The sequence below is a fragment of the Papaver somniferum genome, chromosome 8, assembly GCF_003573695.1.
Source record: "Papaver somniferum cultivar HN1 chromosome 8, ASM357369v1, whole genome shotgun sequence".
In the NCBI taxonomy this organism is placed as follows: Eukaryota; Viridiplantae; Streptophyta; class Magnoliopsida; order Ranunculales; family Papaveraceae; genus Papaver; species Papaver somniferum.
Genome location: NC_039365.1, coordinates 51,192,627 through 51,216,662, shown reverse-complemented (window position 1 = coordinate 51,216,662; position 24,036 = coordinate 51,192,627). Strand labels below are relative to the sequence as shown.

The 24,036-nt window shown below is 34.4% G+C and overlaps 1 protein-coding gene across 1 annotated transcript; it reads left to right on the top strand.

Moving 5' to 3' along the window:
- Positions 1–1,205: 1,205 nt before the first annotated feature.
- LOC113302105 (40S ribosomal protein S18-like) lies at positions 1,206–3,379 on the top strand. Its single transcript, XM_026550953.1, has 4 exons — positions 1,206–1,354; positions 1,462–1,622; positions 1,903–2,091; positions 3,009–3,379. The coding sequence occupies exons 1-4, from the start codon at positions 1,352–1,354 to the stop codon at positions 3,112–3,114; spliced, it is 459 nt and encodes a 152-aa protein (XP_026406738.1). The 5' UTR covers positions 1,206–1,351; the 3' UTR covers positions 3,115–3,379.
- Positions 3,380–24,036: the final 20,657 nt, after the last annotated feature.

Below are 24,036 nucleotides of genomic sequence, written 5' to 3'. Positions count from 1 at the left end.
GAAACACCTCGATCTCGGCAGCATCTCAATATCGATACCTGGTTAATTTTACTGAAACATCTCAATCTCAGCAAAAAATCCTAATTTCTTACTTCTTCCCCCAATCGAAATTGAATTTCATAAACCAGTAAAAAGAACCCAAATTTTTAGGGTTCCTGCGAAATTTAATTTCAAAGACATATTCTCTGAAATTTCAATTTGTTTGTCTTTTTGGAAATGGTATGTACATAATCATTGAGATGAGTTGTAAGACATTGATTAGAGAAAGAGGGAATTTTATCTGTTGAATTAATGGGTTTCGATTGGAAGAAACAGGAATGACGATGCCATGAAATTGATGGTTTTTTTTCTTTTTGTTGCTGTCATGATTGGTGTTACATGACGGATGAAGGAAATGACTGAATGAATTAGAAAATGAGCATGTTGTTGTTATCTCGATGGGTTTGCAGATGGAGAAACGAGTTTGAACTCATGAAGGTTGTGGTGTTAATTAGTGCATATGGTTGAGCTTTGAAATGAGTAATGGGGTTTAACACTGAATCTGGCGACAAATTGGTTTTGGAATGGATAATAAAAGGGTGTTGTGGCTTTGGTTGTTTCTCGGATTGAAAATTTAGATGCTGCCGAGTGAAACTGATGATGAATTGTGAGAATTAGGGAAAGAAAACAGTGTTGATGTTGTTGCTGTGGTACGATCTAGTCGAGGGTATTTTGGGAAGGTGACGAAACACGTATACAGTTTCTGCCACGTGTGCACAGGTGCTGACTCAGTTAACCGACTAATGGATGAAATTCCTAACGATGGGAGGAAACACTAATTTCAATCTTTTTGAGGAGGAAACGCTAATTAGCGATCTTGGCAGGGGAAGAAACGCAAAATAGCCCCTCTTTTTTGTCTAAATTTAATAAATTTTCCAAAAAAGAAAAAACTGGTGGGGCAAAAATCAATCAGAAGCGAGAATTAACCTGGAGCTCTAGTGAACGTGAAGCTCGGTGAATGAGAACGCTTTAAAAAACTCTGTATTTTATATAGAGAATGTGAAAAAGTATATCGGTGGCAATAGGATAAATGAGGGTAGCAGTTAATGAGAGTGGCAAATAGGAAAAGTGAGGGTGGCAAATAGGTGCAACCAAAAAAGAAAAGGCATTACCAAATCCGGCACTAGTCGAAATTATAAAATTACGTGAGGGTAATATTGTCTTTAGCTGTTTCAAAACCCTAACTCCAGAATGAGACAGTACTGTTTACAAGTCTTGTAAAACTAAAGAAGAAAACCCTTTCGACGCTTTTGCGAGGTGGTTCTACTCAAGATCCCTTCAACAGATCTCTACATAAAAAGAAAGCAAAACAATGGTATGATTCTTAAACCACTTTTTTTGTACTTAGTGTGATTCTGTAAAGTATGTTGGTTTCTCTTCTTCTTTTCTTTTTTTTTTCTTCTGATGATTTGATTTTTACAGTCTTTGGTTGCGAACGAAGATTTTCAACACATTCTTCGTGTGTTGAATACAAATGTTGATGGAAAGCAAAAGATTATGTTTGCTATGACTTCTATTAAGGGTATTGGTAGGAGATTTGCCAATATTGTCTGCAAAAAAGCTGACGTGGATATGAACAAGAGGTAAAACTCTTCTTGATTTTTTCCTTCTTCTGTTCTTGCTGTATTCTTTTTTCTATTCAGTTTCTGTTGGAATTGTGAATGTTTTCAGTGGGTAGTTAGGGCAATGAAATTTGGATTTGAAATGTTTGATGATGTTTATCTGGCTATCAAGAAATAGGGATATCTTGTTGAATGTTGAGTGTGTTTTGTGTTTTTTAATAGAAAGCTGGAGTGGGGTTATGAAATTAGCGAATATATGTTTGTAGTTTGCTTACGTTGGTTGTTTGGTTGGAATGTGTAGGGCTGGTGAACTCTCTGTAGCAGAGTTGGAGAATCTGATGACAATTGTTGCAAATCCACGTCAATTCAAGATTCCAGACTGGTTTTTGAACAGAAAGAAAGATTACAAGGATGGAAGATACTCCCAGGTTGTATCTAATGCTCTTGACATGAAGCTGAGAGATGACTTGGAGCGTTTGAAGAAAATTAGGTAATTTCTTATGCTTTAGGTAGTTAGATGTATCTTAATTCTGCTGTTATTGATAATGATTTTATTAGTTTTTATTTAGTATATAATCTTATGATCTAATATATTCCTTGAATCTTTATGTTTCGGGTTTTCCTGTTTCGATTATGTAATTTGGTTGAAGATGCCCTCTAATATGATTGTTGAAAAATTCATACTATCTTTGATTCTCACTGTGAGTTAATTTCTTATACAGAACTAGTCATAAAAACCCAAGGTGATCAAACTTGTGGTACAAAAACCCCGTTCAAATGTTGGGATCCATTAAAACACCATCTTAAACAAAATTGATACAAAACCCCCAAATTTTTAAAAATTGATACAAAAACCCAAAATTTCAAAATTGGTTCCATCAAATTTTATGATGAAGCCAAAATTGGTTTCATCAAATTCTTTGAGGTTTTTGTGTTACTTTTGTTTTTTTGGGGTTTTTGTGTTACTTTTGTTTTGATGGGTTTTTTGTGGATGGATAGTGACACCTTTAAGGTTATAACTCGCGGACCGTGAATCTATTTAGAAGATATGGTATGATATGTTTTGAAGAAATGATTGTACTTTGCATTTAGGTTTCGTGTTTTCATTCAGGTTTTATGTTTTCATGTTTTTTCAAAACCTTTTATAGATAGTGTACAAAGTATAAGTCTTGTGAGTCTGTGTTTACACACAAAAGATTAAAATCATAGTGTTTATCATGTTTTCTTTTGTTCTTCTATCTTTATAGAAGCTCACCATTGTCTATTTGTGATAGTAGGAACAGATCCAGTAATCCTGGATTATCTTTGTAAAGATAAGCAAATTCTTGTTATATTGAAAAATTTGAATAGTGAACATCAAGGCCTTGTTTTCGATCTAATTCTTTTCTCATCTTGGCTGTTATTTAGGAATCATCGTGGTTTGAGGCATTACTGGGGTCTCAGAGTCCGTGGTCAGCACACCAAGACTACAGGTCGCAGGGGTAAGACTGTTGGGGTCTCCAAGAAGCGTTGAAGACTGGTTGTTGTTCTTTTTGATCCGTACAGTGAGAAGTTGGTCTTTCTGAGACAGACTTTTAATCTTGATACTAGTATAGTTTAGGCTTTTGAACATCTTGTGCTATTAATGTCTTGTGTTTTTTTTATCCTAGTTTTGAGAATTAAAGCGAGTGAGTATGAATTACAGAAATCTGAAACAAAATGTTTTACCTTGGGATTTCTTGTATTTGGCTATCTTATTGAAACATTGCAGCCCAGAAAGCAGGGAAATTGGATTTGCATTGGCTGGTTTATCTAAAAATCTTAGTTTCAGTATGACCAAGTTCGAACAGCAGTGCTAATATGTAGGTTATGATTAGGGTCCAAACTTATTTTGTTACACTAAAGAAGGTGAAAACTCGCAGGTTTGTCCAATATATTCAGAATAGTTACGACTTCATAGGTTGTCCCCTTGACGTGGTCGCATTTAAATTACAGTTTTGGATGTTGCATTTCTGAGTTCTACCCCTTCCAGGTTTTAGTCTGAATGTATTTTTTCGAGGGAAAAAAGGTTGAAATTTTATTTAAAATGAAAATGATACAGAAACCGGTCCTTGCAAAATACACAGCTAATTGCTTTGTATCACCTCGTCCCAATTACTGATATAAGGTCCCAATTATGGACGATTAGACTTTGTTATAGGGACACCAAATCCGAGGAGAGCAGTTGACTCACTATAAGGATCCGAGGAGCCCACTAACTAAACGGATTCCTATATTGAGTTTTGACTCAGGACAAGTTTGCCCTTTTGACTCTGACAATTTTGCCCTTTTGACGCTCTCACATGCTTACAGAATAAACCCAACTTAACTCACAAATCAAGTTCTCCCATATGGAATTCTGACTCGGATAAACCCAACTTAACTCACTTGGGAAAAATATTGTTTGGTCCTTTTTTAGGGTGGATCCATGTCAGTTTGGTCTTTTGGGAAGACGCCTTTACTGTTTGGTCCATAATTATTTAAAAATATTAAATGCACAAAAGTACCCTTGTGTTTAATTTCTACTTATTTTTTTGTAGCAGTTCATTCTTCAAAATGAACTCCCGTTAATTCCTACTTATTTTTTCAGAAATCACCTAAAAAAACAAAGTTCATTCCAGAAATGAACTCCATATAAAAACCTAAGAAAAACAGAGTTCATTCCAGAAATGAACTCCATATAAAAACCTAGAATGAACTCCATATATATAAAAACATAAAAAAACAGAGTTCATTTCAGAAACGAACTCCATATAAAAACCTAAAAAAAACAGAGTTCATTCCAGAAATGAACTCCATATAAAAACCTAAAAAAACAGAGTTCATTCCATAAATGAACTCCGTATAAAAATCTAAGAAAAACAGAGTTCATTCTAGAAATGAAGTCCAGCAGTAGCATCATCTTCATCGTCTTCGTCATCTTCAACAGCAGCAGGACTTCATCTTTAACACGAGCAGCAAAATCAAGATCAAGATCTTCAACATCAAAATCAAAAAAATACATCCAATTAACATAAAAATCTTCATAGTCTTCATCATACTCATCGTCTACATCATCTTCAACAAAAACAGCAGCAGCAAAGAAGAAAGAAACACCAAATCATCGTCGTCTTCATCATCTCCATCTTTTTCAACAGCAGGAGCAGCAATAAATGACGAAGAAACACAAAAAATCTCCGTCGTTTTCATCATCTTCGTAATCTTTATCATCATATTCAACATCAACAGTAGCTACATAGAAGAAAAAACCAAAAAAAATATCATCCTTCTTCATCGTTTTCGTGAGCATCAAAAGAAAAAAGAAGAAAAAAAATGGAGAGAGAAACTAGATCTGAAAACAGGTGGAAAGAGAAAGTAAATATGAAAATAAGATATTTTCTAGGGTTTTTGTCTATATATGTGGTCCCAAAAGGGTATTTCTGCCACCACACAATGACATTTACATCATCCTAGGACCAAACTATAATTTTTAGGACCAAACTATAATTTATATTATCAAATAGGATCAAACAGACAATTGACTAGGTCCACTGGACTAGACTGTCTCTAATATATTATTTGTAGGACCAATTGGTATTTCACACGCTCTTCTCATATTGAGCGTACTTTCCGTATTGAGTTTTGACTCGGACAAGTCTTCCCTTCACACGCTCCTTATAGAACAAAAACCCAACTTAACTCACAAATCAAGTTCCCAAGTCTCAGCCAGTTAAACCGCTTCTTCTTTCTTCTTCTTCTTCTTCTTCTTCTTCTTCTTCTGTACAATGGATATATATAGAGTAAAAACTATTGTAAACCCCATACTACATGGGTTCAACATTAAGAAACCCCACAAAATGGATCCTTCACTATCAATTTCATACTTTCAGATTTTGTTATTTCTAGACCCACAACTTTAGAATTCAGGGTTTATTAATAAAAATAGTTTCTGGTAACACCAAAAGTGCCGTTTAATATATATGTCTTCTTCTTCTTCTTCATCTTATGTACAATGGATATATATAGAGTAAAAACTATTGTAAATCCCATACTACATGGGTTCAACATTAAGAAACCCCACAAAATGGATCCTTCACTATCAATTTCATACTTTCAGATTTTGTTATTTTTAGACCCACAACTTTAGAATTCAGGGTTTATTAATAAAAGTAGTTTCTGGTAACACCAAAAGTGTCGTTTAGTGTATATGTGTAATGAAACTAATAATAAGTATCAGTAGATTTTTTTCATTTTCTTTTTCAGTTTCTCTCTCCAGGCTAAAGAATTTTCTGGTTTATAGATCGAGAGATGTCATCCATGGCGTCATTCTACAGAGGAAAACGATTAGCTCCATCGATCTCTGCTTCTTTATCTATTGATGATATTTATGGATTTCCACTCGATACAATGATTAAATCTTATAAGAATGAAGATTACTTCGAAAGGCTAATTTATATATTTGACTAGCTCCGTTCAATAACAAATCAGACGATCAAGATAAATTTATCATCTCTATATTTGCTTCTATTTGAAATCTCGTTATATTTTAAACAAAATGGATGTCTGAAAAAGTTGATTTACGGTTTTAAAAAGCTAATTAATTTGATTTTACTTCGAGTTTTCGATTTGAGTTAGAATCATAGCTTAGATCTGTAATCATATTATTGTTCTCTTCAGTTTGAACTAATCTTTTCGGGAAACATTGCAAAATCTTTTTTAGGGTTCCTTATTGAGATTCTATAAATTTTCCAATTTTGCTCTAATTTTAAATCTGATTTCAGATCCACTATCGTCGTGTTCTGATATCTTTACCCATATGAGATCAGATAAACTTTAATTGGTTTGACAGTTAGGTTTCTTACAAAATCTGTTTACAAATCATGATAATGTTTATATACGATTTTTATTGTTAGTTATTCGTTTTTCCTGTATAAGAAAAGCTTGAGTTTATTGCATATATTTTACTTTTTCTTAACAAAATTTCGGAACAATTGATATGTTCCATTACTGTGTGTAGATTGATTTTTATGATTAAATTTTTTTCGGTTAAGAAAAAATGTGTCAATCTATTTAAATTATGATTTGGTATCATATTTATAGTTTGGTATCAAGTGTTTTTGCTTAACGAAATTCGTTGCAATTACGGTGCTTACATTGGTTATATTTATTTCAATTGCTTCCGGTTAAGGAAAACTATAGCAACTCAATTTATTTGGTTTGTTTCTACTGTTTTTTGGCTTACCAAAACTACAAGGTCATTTGTTCAGTCCATTTGATTCCGGATAAAAGAAACTAATTTAATTCTGATCTTAGTTAGACTTGTCAATTAGAGGTTTCAGTTATTCAAGTCTAATAGAATTCCTTGACAAGAAAAACTAGTTAACTAACCAATTGTTTGTCTTGTCTAAAGGAAAAGGTTTAAGTTATTTTATGGAATAATTAGAGCCTGATAAGAGAAATAGAGTTAATTCCAATCTCTATTTATGTCTTATCGAAATAAGCGATTGTACATACACAATCGATTCGACAAAAGAATTAAGTTATCTTAGTCGGTTTGTCGGACTAAAGGGAAAATTGCTTCAGGAAATTGTTTCCTTAATAACATACTAAAGTTAATTTACTTTTGTAGTTTTTGTTTTAGTATTGGTTATATAAAATGGTATGTGAAACCTTCGTACTTAACTCTTATAGGTTGTACAAGTATTATGGATTTGTAAGATTCTTTCGGTTTGTCATTTTGTTTGCTCGTACCTTTGTCATTTTTGTGACAAAAAGGGGGGTAAATATATGGAGTAAACAAGTGATTTTTAATCACTAGGAATGGACATATGTGCTTAAACATTATATCTAACAAAAGAGTAAAGCATAGACTAAGGGGGGGAAACACATCATCATGCTGTGTAGTATTTCATACTACAAAGGGGATTAACAAAGATGTTCAGATGAAATTTTTACCTAGCTTGCCTTTAGGAGGAGTAAAAGATTTTTTTATTCAAATGTCAACAACGACATTTATTTTTGAATATATGCAGGTTATTGTGTTTTTGAAACTTGGAATCAAACGTATGAAGAATGAGTTATTTTGTAATTTGTTTATCTCCATATGTAATGTTGTTTTGTCACTAAAATTGAAAAAGGGGGAATTTATTAGAGCATAGCTCGGTTGAACCCACCAAGCGTTGGTATGTCAAGTTTGGTTGTTATATTTTAGTATCAAAACTCATCTAGAGTCGCTTGATTAAATACTAGAGTCAACTTCGTTTAGGTAAGACTAGAAAGTCTACAAATGTTGATACGTACAAGTATTACTCCGAAGACCTGAAGCATATGAAGAAGTAACGACTATAGCGAGGACATATCTAGGAATATTGAGACGTACAATTATTACTCCAAAGACCTGAAGAACGTGAATAAGTAACGACTATAACGAGGACATCATCCTTCCACTTGAGGTTAGTAATATTGACCTGATCTTGTTTCCATTCCTAACGTATCTTTCAAGTCGGATTATATTGAAAACATAACATGCGAAGCTGTATATATAATACTGTAGTGGTTAGACTTGGTCATATCATTATGATCAAAGTGTCAAGGAACTTACTGAATTACAAAGTATAAACGCTTTTCTTTTGGAACTTCGTAAATACGACATCAACATAATCTTTGTATTTAGTTACTTGATTATACAATATTTTATAACATTTGTTTAAAGGAGGTACATATATGAACTTGTTTCATAATCGATAGGAAATCATGATTGGTCAGGTTCTTTATTGAATATCTTTTGAATGACCAATCCGAGATGACAAGGTAGAACCTATCTTAGCCTATTAAGATTTGAGGTATAACCGGTCATAGCCTATACTGTGTAACATGTTGTAATCGGTCACAAGCTATTTTTTGAAGCATGGTGTAACCGGTCACAAGCTACATTGGGAAGTTACTTGTAATAGGTCACAAGCTACCTTTTGAAAGCAAGGTGTAACCGATCACAAGATAATTTGGGAAGTTACTTGTAATCAGTCACAAGTTACTTTGGGAACCAAGGTGCAACCGATCACATGCTAACTCGGGAAGTAAGGTGTAACCGATCACAACTACCTCTCGGAAGCAAGGTGTAACCGGTCACAACCTAGTTTTGGAATCATGTTAGAACCAATCCCAAGGAGCAAAACCGAGTTTCCAATATTCACATATCTCTTTATGTTTTTTATGAAGCTTGGAATTAGGGTTTGCTGAGAAACCTCTAGATGTCGACATTATTTGCACATGTACATAACTCTTATCATTAATTGTTGAAAGATATTCCTTGATACTCAAGGTGATCTCATACCAAAAAATTAAAAAATATTTAATTATGATTTTCGTAATATATATTTTAATTACCAACAATTAAAGCATATCTTATGAAAATATTATTAGTTAATGTGCTAGACTAAAACTAGTAGTTTTCTAATGAAGTTTTTGGAAATATGGTTTGGTAATTAATTGGAAATAGGAAAACCAAAATTATGTACTTTACTGTTAATATCTTGAGAATATTTTTGGTTTTGGAATTTCCTTGTTGTCCAAAAAACTTTGGTCTATAAATACTTGAGTTTGCATTTCTTTCAAACTATCCTAAGAGACAAGCAAACTTCATTCTTGTAGTTTCTGATGGAGCCGTCTATCCGGAGAGGAAAGTACCCTAATTAGGCGAAATCTCTTACGACCGCTCGTTTAAAGACTTTTATGGGATCAAGAAGCTCTACGAGTACCGTTGGTGGTAAACTAGATAATTGCATTGTTATTTTAGTTTTCGGTTATTAAATTAATTGAATAACGGTTGTTGAAAATTTGATTGCACCTAGTTTGTTTATTCTCGAGAACCTTCTCTTCTGATATAAGGCTCACTCAAACTAGATCAAAGTATCGACGAGATCTTTAGAACCATCTTCAGATCTAAAGGCATCTTGTGATAATCCATTGTTAACAGACTCCATTCTGTATGTGATTGATCACAAGAGGATTCAAGTTGTGTTGTGCAGGTTATTATTGCAGATAAACGAAGATTTGAGGACGACGAAGTTTTTTATTAGTTTTCGTATCTTGTGAATTTTGTGCACAAACCTTGGTCATCCGGAATCCAACTAGAATCGTGTTTATCTTTGATAGACTTGATTGGATAGTTGCGTGAGATCGACATCACGTTATAGTTACTCTTTGAGTTTTATATTGCTTGATTGCAAATATAGAATTTGGTTATTTCGGTAATCAAAGTTTAGGTTGCAAACAAAGGATTTTATTAGTTTAAACAGAAGAGCCTTTCGCAACAACTCATAATATCTTATTACTAAGACTGAATAGAGTGGTTACCAAATAGATTTATCCTTTACTATTTGCAATATGATCAAAAGGATTGGTGATTCACGTGCATGACTCTAGAAGTCGAAGATGCAGGGATACTGAGGAAACTAAGGAGCTAGGGTTAGTCTACTTGGTATCAACTATACGAAGTTGGTATTAGATTTTTTATAACGGCTTAATTCTTAGAGTATTCAAAACTGGACTAGGTCCCGGGGTTTTTCTGCATTTGCGGTTTCCTCATTAACAAAATCTTGATGCGTCATTTACTTTGTTTTCCGCATTATAATTGTTATTATAATTAAGTAAATTACACACGTACGTTAATCTGAATTACTTGACACTAATCCTAATAGTCAATCGGTTATTACCGTAAGTATTGTCAAGTAAATATCTTGTTGTTGTATTATTTCGAACTCGTCCATAAACAATCACACAAGGTATATGACTTAAGTTGTATTGTCCCGACTCTGTCCATAGACGATCACTTAAGATACTTGACCTATATGTTGATATTTAAAAGATTGTGGTGTATTTGGGTACCCTCGTCTTTTCAAATATAAAGATATATTGAGTACGACAAAGGATTTCCTTTTAACAAGGAGGGAGGATCCATGGACACTCTTATAGACAAGGTCAAACAAGATTTGCGCCATTTTCTCTGCAAAACCCAAACGATAATGAATTTAATTATAATATTTTGATAGTATATTCTTCTTATAAGAATCTACCTTCCTACAAAAAATGATCACAATTCGATATGTATAAAACCACCATCTACCCTTTTGAATATCAGCCATTCAAAATTAACGGTTGAAATTAAGATCGGTAGATGGTCAGGTTTTCTATCTCGAATTGCATTCATTTTTGGTAGGAATATAAAGTCTTCTAATAGGAATGTATCATTAAAATATTAGACTTAAATTCATTGTCGTTTGAGTTTTCCGGAAAAATGGCGCAAATCTTGTCCGACCTTGTCCATCTAAGAGTGTCCATGGATCCTCCCTCTTTAACAAGTAAACTCATTTGCCTGGTTTAAATCAATCAAGATCTTTATTACCGAAGTAATTAGATCTAGATTTGCAATCAAACTAAATAGATCTCGAAGAAAACTGTAAAAAGATGCCGATCTAATCAACTAGATATCACAAGTCTATCAAAGATAAACAAGATCTAGTTTGATCCCAATCGAACAAGATGTGTGCACAAATCACGAGATACGAAAACCAATAAGAAAAATCTTCTTGTCTTCAAATATTCAATTTCCTTCTTATATACCTGCACACCACAAACTTGAATCTACTTATAATTGATCACACACGGAAAGGAGTCTGTTAACAATAGATAATCAAAAATTGTCTTTAAACCTTAAAATAGTTCTAAAGATCTAGTCAGTACTTTGATCTAGTTTAAATGACCCTTATGTCAGAAGAGAAAGCTGTCAACAATAATCAAACTAGATGCAATCAAAGTTTCAACAACCATTAGTCAATCAAATCAATAATCGAAAACTAAAATAACAATACAATTATCTAGTTTCCCACCAACGGTACTCGTAGAGATTCTTGATCCCACAGCTTCATGATATCATATAATTCTTTAAACGAGCGGTCGTAAGGGATTTCGCCTAATTAGGGTACTTTCCTCTGCGGATAGATGGCTCCATCAGAAACAATACAAATGAAGTTTGCCTGGATCTTAGAATAGTTTTCAAGAAATGCAAACTCAACTATTCAAAGACCAAGGTTGTTTGGGCGACAAGGAAATTCCAAAACCGAAAATTCTCAAGATACTCAATAAGTACCCAGTTTCGGTTTTCATATTTGCAGCTAATATCCAACCTGTAATTCTTAAATCTTTCATTAGAAAATATTTAATATTAGTTTAGCACTTAACTAATATAACTTTCCAAAAGATACGTTTTGATTTGCTGGAAAATCAAAAACATATAATCGGAAATCTTAACTAAAAGATTCTCAATATTTCGGATTGGGATCACCTTGAGTATTAAGAAATATCTTTGGAAAATAAAAGATAAGAATTATATTCATGTCCTAATTATGTGACATCCAGAGATTTCCTATTTAGCAAACCTTAATTCCAAACTCACACAAAACTGTAAATTAATTTGTGAATATAGAGGATCGATTTTGCTCTTCATAGCGGTTCTACCATGACTCCTAACATAGGTTAAGATCGATTCTACCAAGTCTTCAAATATAGTTAGGGATCGGTTCTACCATGACTCCCAACAAAATAGGATCGATTCTACCATGATTCCCAATATAGGCAATGATCGGTTCTACTAAGATTCCCAACATAAGTTAAGATCGGTTTTACCGCATATCCCATATAATTAAAGATCAGCTCTGCCAAGACTCTCAACATAAGTCAAGATAGGTTCTACCGCATATCCCAAACTAGGCAAACATCGATTCTACCATAACTCTCAGGATAAGTCAATATCGGTTCTACCAAAGTTATTACCTAGGTTTGAATTGGTCATCCAATATATCTTCAACGAAAAACAGACCAAATCGCCTATTGTTTTCCTTTTGATTACGATTTTTTTCATATATGTGCTTCCTTTAAACATATGTAATTAAGCATAGTTTCATAGGATTAAATCACACCTATACCCAATACACAATCAAGTAACGAGTTACATAAGTTATTTCGATGTCACATTTACGAAGTTCAAAAGATAAATGTTATACTTCGTAATCAAATATTCATCCTTGAAACTTTGATCATAATAAAATGACCAAGTCTAACACTAGAGTATTAAATATAACCCCGCATGTTATGTTTTCAATCTTAAACGACTTGAAAGCAATAATAGGAATGGAAACAAGTCAAGTCAGTATCACTATACCCCAAGTGGAAGGATGATGTCTTCATTGCAGTCGATACGTCTTCACGATATTCAGGTCTTCAAGGTAATACTTTTATGTCTCAACATTCCTAAACTTTCTAGTCTAACCTACACGAAGTTAACTCTAATACATTTGATCAGGCGACTCTAACTGAGTTTTAATACTAAAATATGACAACCAAACTTGACATACCAACTTTTGGTAGGTTTAACGGAGAAATTCTTTAACGATCTCCCCCTTTGTCGATTTAGTGACAAAATACTAATACATATGGAGATAAACGAATTACAAAATAACTCATTCTTCATACGCTTCAACAACACAATATCCTGCACATATTCAAAAAATAAATACCGTCGTTGACATTTGAATAACAAAAGCCTTACTCCCCTAAAGGAAAGCTAGGTAAATATTCAATCTGAACATCTTTGTTATTCACCTTTTGTAGTATGAAATACTACACAACAAGATGATATATTTCTCCCCCTTAGTCTATGTTTTACTCTTTCGTTAGATATAATAATTTAAGAACATATATCCTTTCCTAATGATCGTAAATCAATTGTTTACTCCATATATTTCTTCCCATTTTGTCAAAAAAATGACAAAGAAACGAATAGACATAAGAGCAAACCGAAATGATCTTACAAATCCATACGACTTGTACAACCCATAACAGTTAAGCACGAAGGTTTTGCGTACCATTTTAGATAACCAATACTAAAAACGAAACTACCTAAGTAATCTTGTTTTGGTATGTTATCAAGGAAACAATTTCCCGGAGCGATTTTGCCTTAGACCGATTAATCAACCAAAATAAGTTAGTTACAAACCGAACAGATTATGTATGTATAATCACTTTCTTCGATAAGACTCAAAAGAGATCAAGATAAATAAAATTTCTTGTATTAGGTTCTAATGATTATTATTATTTTTTTTAAATTCTAATTATTCATAGGATAACTTAGGCCTTCTTTTAGACAAGACAAAAACTAGGTTAGTTAACTAGTTTTTCTTATCAAGGAATCGACTAGACTTGAATAATCGAACCCTAAATTTCTACAAGCATAAACTAAGATCAGAATGAACTTAGTTTTTTCTTATCCGGATTTAAATGGACTAAACAGATAACCTCATTTTTTCGTTAAGCAAAAATAATTGACACAGTCTTTCTTAACCGGAAACAATTGATTCAAAAAAATCCATATAAATATAACAATTGTACCGTATTTCGTTAAGTGAAAGAAAAATATATGTGCAATAAATTCAAGCTTTTTTTAACAGGATAAATGATTAACTAACACAAAAATTGTACCTTACTTTTTGACATGAAAAACTAAGATCAGAATTAACTTAGTTTTCATATCATGAAAGATTATAAGCATAATTCTTTCCTTGGTTTCCACAACCACTCTCCCCACAAATATTTATCATTAAGCACCAGTTCAATAAAAACTCTCCACTTATTAGTTGTTATTCCCCTGCAAAACAAAAGAACAACAACAAAAACAACCTTTACCATAGAAAGGTTGAAACCGGTTTTAACTAATACGTGCCAATAGTAAAATCCTAAACCGAAACTCGTATGTTATGCTTGTTAGAGCCTAGATCGGTCAACTCACAAGTATTTCTATATCAATCTTGTTGTCATATTTATTTGATCAAAACTATATCTTGGTTTCTAGCCTACATTTTAGTCATGTCTCGGATTAGGATAGAAGTGTGTAGTTGAGTACCAGAATTCACTGCGTTCACCAATCGAAGAAGGAGATCAATTGAATACTTTGGAGGATTTCATCGTTAAAAGGTATGTGAAGACTAAAACATTCCTATTTACTCAAGTACTCACAATTCTATCTATGAGACTAAGTCGTATGACTAAGTGGACTTTAAATTATAGCACAATAGAAATTTTGAGCCAAGTTTATCTTGTTTGTTAGAGCATAGCTCGGTTGAACCGACCAAGCATTGGTATGTCAATTTTGGTTGTCATATTTTAGTGAACCAAAACTCATTTAAAGAGTCGCTTGATTATTTACTATAGTCAACTTCGCATAGGTTAGATAGAAAGTTATTAAGACATGAGACATACAAGTATTACTCGAAGTCTTGAAGAATGTGAAGAAATAAAGAGCCACAACGACGACATCATCCTTCCTCTTGAGGTTAGTAATATTTTGACTTGAAATGTTTCATTCCTAACTTATCTTTCAAGTCGTGCTATATTGAAAACATAACTACGAAGACGTGAATGATTATACTCTAGTTAGACGTAGTATTAAGGAATTATAATACGAAGTATAACGCCTATCTTTTGAACTTCGTATATAAGACATCGACATAATCGTATGAATGCTATTGTGATTATGTGTATGGGTATGAGTGAATATTTCTACCTAGGAAACAATGTTTTTACATTCGTTTAAAGGAAGTACAATTCATAAACTTATTTTATGAATCGAAAGGGAAATCGCTAGGCTTATTGGTATTGTTATTCATTGCAAATCATTGGATTACCAATATGTGTGTTTAGTATAACCACTCATAACTTGTTTATGTATCTTGGTAAAACTATTCATAATGCCTGACTTATGTATCAGTATGACTTTTGTTAGTGAAACCAATCTTAAGTAATCATCTGAGATGGTATGATCGATATTTGTAATTGGTATGGCCATTCCTAGTCATTGGGTAACCGATCCTAGAACTTGATGGGACTAATCACAAGATGTGTAATCCATACTTTTAGTAGGTTAACAAGTTTTAGTAATTGGTGAAACCGATCCTATAACTTGTGCAACCGATCCTATAACTTGTGCAACCGATCACAAGTATGCACCATAAATAGTGGTAACCAATCCTGGTATTTAGTTAACAAAGTTTTGGAAACTATTGTGACCGATCCTAGTAGCCACTTGGAGGTAGAACCGAACTTGTGTTTGGTAGAACCGTTAAACCCATTAATGGTGATTGAATGTTTTTGATCAATCACATAGTTCTTGGAAATTGGATGAACCAATTCTAAACTCGTTCGGAAGTGTGGTTTACAAAGTAAAGATGTCGACATACTTTGAACATGTGTAGTAATTATTATCTATTATTGTTCAAAGATATTCCTTAATAACTAAAGGAAAATCCCGGATTGAAATAAATTGAGAATCTTTTAATTAAGGTTTTTAGTTTTATATGCTTTTAATTTCCAGCAATTAAATGCATATCTTTAGAAAATAAAAATTGGTAATATGCATTTAATAATTGGAGATTTTTTACTGAGATTTCGGTCAATATTTGGACAGAGCATTTCCAGGAATTATGAAAACCGATTTTGGCTTTATTGCATATCTTTGAGAATATTCGGTTTTGGAAATTCCTTGGTGTCCCAACTTCCTTGGTCTATATATATTGAAGTTTGCATTTCGAGCAAACTAATCCCCAGATCCAGCAAAACTACCTAGTTGTGTTGTTACTAGTGGAGCCGTCTATTTGAATAGGAAAGTAACCTAATTAGGCGAAATATCTTATGACCGCTCGTTTTAAATACTTCTTTGGGATTTAAAAGCTCTACAAGTACCGTTGGTAGGAAACTAGATAATTGCAGTTTATTATTAGTTTTCGATTGATTTGATTGACTAATGGTTGTTGAACTTTGATTGCACCTAGTTTGTTTATGCTTGAGAGTCTTCTCTTCTGATATAAGATTCACTCAAACTATATCGAAGTATCGACGGGGATCTTTATACTGTTTGTAGATCTAAAGACATCTTGTGATAATCCGTCGTTAACAGACTCCGTTCTGTGTGTGATTGATCACAAGAGATTCAAGTTGTTTGTGTGCAGGTGTTTATTAAAGTCTAATAAGATTTGAAGACAAATAAGATTTCTTATTTGAGTTCATAATCTTTAGTGTGCACAAAACTTGATCGACTGAGGATCCAACTATAATCGATTTTTCTTTTGATAGATTCGATTGATTAGTTGAGTAGATCGACATCAATATTTAGTATCTTGATCAGATCCTATTATTGATTGCATAGTCCAAACAATTACTTTGGTAGTTATTGAATAAATTGATTTAAAAAACTGACAAAGGAGTTTATTGGGATAAACAGAAGAGACTTTTTTCAAACTCATATCACGTTGTTTGAAAAGAGTTGTTACCGAACAGATTTGTTGTTCCTTTATTGTTTGGAATACGAACCAAAGGAATTGTTCCAAGTGCATGACTTATTACAAGTTGGAGGCGCAGGGATACTGAGGAAACTAGGAGAACTATAGGTTTAGTTGCTTGGTCTCAACTATACGAAGTTGGTTTAGATTTTGTATAGCGGCTTAATTCTGGACAAGGTCCCGTGGTTTTTCTGCATTTTGCAGTTTCCTCGTTAACAAAATCTTGCTGTGTCTTTTACTTTTCTATTTCCGCGATTATAATTGTTTTTATTATAATTAGAAGTAAAATACACAAACGTTAATTCCTAATTACTTGATAGAAATTTTATAGTGTTTGGTTAAGTCCGAACCTATTATCAAGTAATCATACTTCGTTGTTGTATTGTCTCGATCTTGTATCCATAGTCAATCACGCAAGTTATCTTGTTGTCGTATTGTCTCGATCTCGTATCCATAGACGATCACACAAAGTGTGAACCGATTAGTTGTATTGTCTCGAATCAGTCCATAGACAATCACTTTCGGAGAAATGATTTATAGGTGGAATTTTTTTAGATTGAGGGATATTTGGGTACCCTCGTCTTTTCATTGTTGAATATTTTTATCGAAATATGAATTAAGCTATAATCCAATCATCTACTTGATGTATTTAGTTAAGAACAATTTATTGTTTATAAACTAGATCATGATTCGAGTTAATCATTTGAAAATAACCTGGAACAATGATATATGTAAGATTATCAAGATGGTAACCTTGAGATACACGTACTCAGTATGTGTACTGAAACGACCTGGATTTTAACTTCCTTAAGGGTACACATACCTGATACACGTAACTTGGCAGAGTGTCTCACAAACTGGAAGTAGTACACGTACTCACCTAATCAAACAGTTTCAGATTCATTTAAAAGTATTTCTATGAGATATTTGGCATTTTAACAATTCTTTAAAAAACATAATTGATCACCTATTAAGTTATGGTTGTAAATCAAGTTAGTCTAAAGTGTTTGATGAAAATGACTAAGCTTTTAATGTTCGTACGACTAACTTTGGTTAACCGTTCTTGAACAAACTCGTTGTACACGGTATGGTTATGGTTCATCCTTATCCAAGTGTATATTATATTTTTGTTTATCTCAAGCTGAACCATCTAGCGGTGGAGAATGATCACTTGATTACCAAGTCACCTCAGATTGAATCTCAAGTCCCATTCCATCTAACGGTGAAAAGTGTCTGTTTGATTACAAAGCTATCTTAGCTTAAATCATAAGCAACCTTAAATCTTGAAAGTATATATAAAGAAAAGCTCGAGCAGCTGGGAAATTTAATCCCGAACTTCCGTGTGTCCTAGTTTCTAACTAAAGTCAATTATCTCTTAACCTATGTTTTCAGTTTTATTGAGAAACATAATGGTTTAACGACTTAAAGACTTCGCTAAGGGATTAGTGAAGCCAGGTCCGACTATCTTATCTTTGATAGTTCTTATATCATGATCTTGCTATTGTTGATTGAGCATTTATCTCCAACAGGTAAGATTGATAGAAATCACAAAGTTCTTTGTCTCAGACTTTGTGATTCCACAAGACATTACCTCTATCACGATATTCTTAATCGATATCAAGTAGTTTTTTCTTGTGAGGTGAATAATAATCTAGGCTGCTTTTCGGGAGTCGTAAGTACCGGAATTTGAGGTTTACTGGTATTGATGGTGGTTTTTAGTTCGAGGCTAAAACTGTAAAGTTCCATATTTATGTGCCCCTGTTCTGCAAAGAAGAAATAAAGCAATTTAAAGCTAATGAGCGCCTATGCCTCTTTGCTTACATATGTACTGAGCAATTCAATATATTTATATACCAAATTTATTTAGAATAATGTTGGTTGCAAAAGTCCCAGGTATTCTGTTAATTTTATTGAACTCCCACCCGCATTATTCACTAATGCGGTACTTGCTGAGTATTTATTCTATGCTATGTTCCCGGATGAACTCTTGATATTGACATGATATGACAATTAATGTTCGCTCTTAGCTGAGTAGCATGAATTTCCTGAAGTGTCAGGATTAAGATGTGCATGAAGGTACTTAATCAGAAGCGCGCAAACTGCGCTGCTCTCCGAGATAAAAATTAGTGATTTGTATTAACGAGCAAAATTCACCAAAATTGTTTAATTTTGTGTCAACTCACAAAATTCAATTTTTTGACCTAATTTTGTCGATTTACAAAAAAATAGATTTTTTCCCTAAAAAGAAGCATGCACAATATCTCGATCTCTATTGGTCGAGGTTAAACCTAGGAAAGCTAGGTAAACATCCCATCATGGAGCTAGTAGGAGAAAAATCCTACCAAAAGTTGAAAAATAAGAAAAAGGGAAACTGCGACAATCAAAGGCAGCAGCAAAAGGGCGTGGCCGCGCCACTTGTCCGGTCGGTTTGTCCTAGCTGGCGCCTTCCATCACTGACCTTCCATGCCTCATATTGTTGTCCGTCGACCCCTCTTTCCAATCAACCAATCATATCGCTTTTAGCCTACCTACTGCTATTCCAAATTGTTAGCCAAAGTAGGCTAGTCGCTCTGCTTCTTATATAAGAAAAATAATCTAGACCGTCCAAGTCAGTTGGGGAACGATCACGATCACACGACTTGGCCGGTCGGTTTGACGAGATTGGATACCTCCTGGCGCGACCAAACAATTTCCATGGTACTCACCGACGGGCCCACTTTTATTTCAGCAAATCAGGATTCTCCTAGACTGCAGGCAGCGTTCGCAATTGCTAGCCAAAGTAGGCTAGTCGAGCTGCTCCAAAAAGGGTTTTAATTAGGTTAATACTGCCCATGACAGTCTTAAATTGATCACATCCGTACAACTTAGCCGTCCTATTTAGGGCGACCAATGAGGTGCCATCGTGATTGCCGGCCATCCCTCTCCTATAAGAATCGATTTCCTTGTCCTCAACCTACTCAAATAGCTCCTGGAAGCTTTTCAAAGTGGGATAGTCACCCTCCTTATAAATTCAACGGCAATCAACAACTGCCGCAAATCATCTCAACCGCCCAAGTTGACCGGCTGATTTGACCGACCTAGATTTAATTTGAGCTAACAATGGGGTGCCATGATGACTACCGGTCATTCCCCTCCTATGAGGACTGATTACCTCATCCTTGATCTGCTCGAGCAACTCCTGGAAGTCGCTCAAACAAGGCCGGTCACTCTCCTTTTTAAGACCGTGAAATACGCAACTGGTTTGAACAGGCTATGAACAACGATGCTTTACATGCATCGATCATGTTTAAGCTGCTTGCTTAACAGCGATGCTTTAGATGCATTGATTACAAACGATATTTCATAAATAATTTAATAATTTATTTAACTTAAAAGCATCATATAATATTTTTCGAGTACTAACTCACGGTAAGTCTCATTCATACTACTTGACTTGCCACTTATGACCACCTGCCACCTAGCTTGCACGGGATTGGTCAACATAATTAGGTCTTGCAGGCAAGACCCATTCAACAACTACCATATGGAACTTGTTCAATTTTTCATGCAACTTGCTCCATATTTTCTACAAAAATACTCAAGACATCAAATATGTCACGAACTGGGGGATGCTTATCAAGGGTATTGGTCTGGCGATTTACAACGTGCGCTGTGCAACACGCCCATTATGAGAAAGTGTCAGGAAAGGCGGATAGTTGATGGCATTAGAAAAGTAGTGGGTGTTGAACTGAACGGTCTTACCTTCATAGTAGGGATATGGTTCTCACTATTTTTTTACACGATCCCCACTTCTCCATCACTCAACTACTTCCACTTCCTACGAGATCAGTGTGTTCGATTATGACTGGTATGAATAGATTTTTCAATCTATTTCAAAAGGGACAATCGATTAACATAAATATTCAGAGAACACAGAGAACATCGTTTTAGCCCGGCAATCAAGTTCCATTTTTCTAAAATCCAGTCATAAACAATCACGCCTTATGGAATTCATCATCATGGTCTCAACATCTTCTCTGCTTCCCTCTCTAAGATCAACCCTTCTCCTTCATTTTGTGACCGAAGCAAGACTGGAACGACCATTTCTTGGTTTATTCCAAAATTATACAGATTGATCTCTCGAATCTAAAGTACTCTTGTGCAGTACATTTGTTTAGGGTTTAGATTCGTTTCTCATCGACACAACCAATTTACTGTTTTCAGCAGAATCAGTTTTACCCTACTACAAATTGGTGACCACGGTGGAAGACTAATCTCTCAGTTGCAAAATAAATTTCTCAATTTTCATTTCAATTTTCTCAATTTCAAAATGGTGGATCTTAGGTCTGGGAAAGTAATTAATCCTGATGCTACCGGCGCCGACAATACTCCTGGCGCCAATATTCCTGCTGCTGACACCAATGTATCGCCTACCGGATCTATCAATACATCCCATGGCATTATATTTTCCACCACAAACACCATTGGCGCTGGTAACACCTCCTCTGGTGTGATACCTCCTGTCACCAGAGCCATAACCGCTGCTACCCTTCCCAATATTTCTTCGAGTGCGACACCTCCAGTCACCACCATAACTACTATCACTCAACTGTCAAGTCGTGAGGCTGGAGGAACCCGAGGAAAACAACCTATTATTAGCATTATCGATTTAATGGAGAGAAAGTAAATTCATCTAAGGCTCAGACAGACATGGGTACAACTCAGAAGCAGGTACTCACTTTTTTCAAGACACTGTCAGAGCTGCTACCACCATAACCGCGTCAACCCCAAATGAAGCAGGAAAGGAACGCTTTCATGACTCCTGGTGCAAGCACTTCAACAGGTGATGCCTTTATAGATGAAGAAGCTCGCGTTTTCCCTGAACGTCAATCAGAAAGGAATCAACAATCCAATTTAATCACACGTGAGGATCTGGTACGACTTCTCCAAAATTGAGGCAAGGAAAACCCGACGGTCATTCATCAGCATCAACCTACTTACCCTCCTGAGGCAAAGAGTTCCTCTTCCAAGAGGATATTCCCCTTCTCAGTTTTCCCTTATGACGGTAACGGTAACGCTCGTGAACATATTTCTCATTTTTTGGAATCACTAGGAGAGCATGAATATAATCACGTCCTCAGCCTAAAAGAATTCTCAAAATCACTCACTGGGAGAGCATACACCTAGTTAAACAACATTGCACCAAACAACATAACCAATTGGTGCGAGATGGTTAACGCTTTCTATAAGAAATATTTCTTTGTGTCTGAGAAAATCACTCTATCAGACTTGGGAAGGATGTTTCAGTAAAACAATGAACATCCAAATGATTATGTCAATAGATTCAGAATTCAGGCACTATATTGTCATGATCAGAATGTGACTGAACAACAATTGGTAGAGTTATGCATTAATGACATGGTACCCGTCTATCATGCTTTACTGGAAAACCTGCGATTCCCTCTGAACTTCATGAAGCTTCCAAGCATTCAGCTACAACATCACCTACTGTTAGAGCACTGCTCGGTCGAAATCGCAAGCGTTGCTATCTCAAGCTTGTTTGTCAATTTTAATTGATCAAAACTATAGTCTTGATTTCTATTCTACTTATAGGAGTTTCTGACTAGGATAAATTATGTAGTTGAGCTTTAAACTTCACGACGCTTACAACTGAAGACGAAGATCTACTAAATAACTCGGAGGAACTTCATCAACAAAAGGTATGTGGAGTCTAAAACTTATCTATCACTCTGAAGTCTATTCTATTATATTCTATCTCCTATTGAGACAAAAGTCGCATAGCGGTATAGAATTTCATATCATACGCATTTGTATTTCGAGCTGGGTATAACTCGCTTATCTATTTCTCGAAATATGTGTTAGTAGCTTTTTGCTTTAGCTACATTCATCATTATTCTTGACGAGTTTAGTTGGAAACTAAATAATAAGTCAAAAAATGATCATGTGGAAATTTCCTTGAAAAATCCTACATAATTTGTGTGCGACAATGATTTTATGTCGACTTGGAAAGTTTCGTATTGATCATTTAATCACTTGAAAATTGATTATAAGCTAATGGTTTGTGTGATACATCCATTGTCGTCTTCTAAGAATGTTTCAATGATTGAAATGGGAGTTTAGAACCAAAAATCTTGTCTGGAAAACATCACAGTATGGGTACTTAGTGTACAAACTGTGTTGGCATGATTCAGGTCCGGAAACCAAGTTTGCGTACCAGTATGCGAACGGTTTTAACTGAGAAGTTCGGGAACCAAGTTTGCATACCAGTATGCGAACGGTTCTACCTGATTTAGGTCCGGGATGTGAACCCGTTTGCAAACTGTTGGAAAAGACCAAAGTCCGGAACTTTAGTTTGCGAACCCATTTGCAAATTGAGTGGTTCAAGTTCTAAAATCGGTTTACATACTCATGAAAAAAATACATTTATGAAATAAGGAATGTAATATTTGCAAACCATGGATTTTTGTTCATGAACTGATATTTGTACTTTGTACATTGTGAATCAATCTTATTTTGCTTCAATTGGATCATATATACTTCTATGTGATTGCCATCAATTGAACAACTCTATGAAACACAATTAGATTCATTTGATTATCTTTCATGATTGATTGATCATCATAGTTGAGCTAGATGTGTTAGATGAATGTGGTTAAGACAAAAGTGTTTATATGGCTAACTTTGGTTAACTATTATTAAGCCAACTCAAAATACACGTTTAGGTACGGTTACCCGTATCTAAATGAAAGTATATTTCATTTTTGTGTGACAAGCTAAGACCATCTAACGGTGGATAGATATGTCTTTGGTTTCAAGCAAACTTGGCTTGTATCTTAAATCAGATTTTCATCTAACGGTGAATATGGAATGCTTTGTTTCTAAGCTAACTTAGCAAACCATGATTTGAAAGGCTATATAAAGGAGAACTCTAGCAATTGAGAAACATAATCCCCACACCTCCTGTGTGATACTAGTTGAGGCTAGTGTCGATTCACCTTTAACCTAGGTTTTTGTTAAAACCATTATAGGTTTACGACTTGAAGACTTCATTG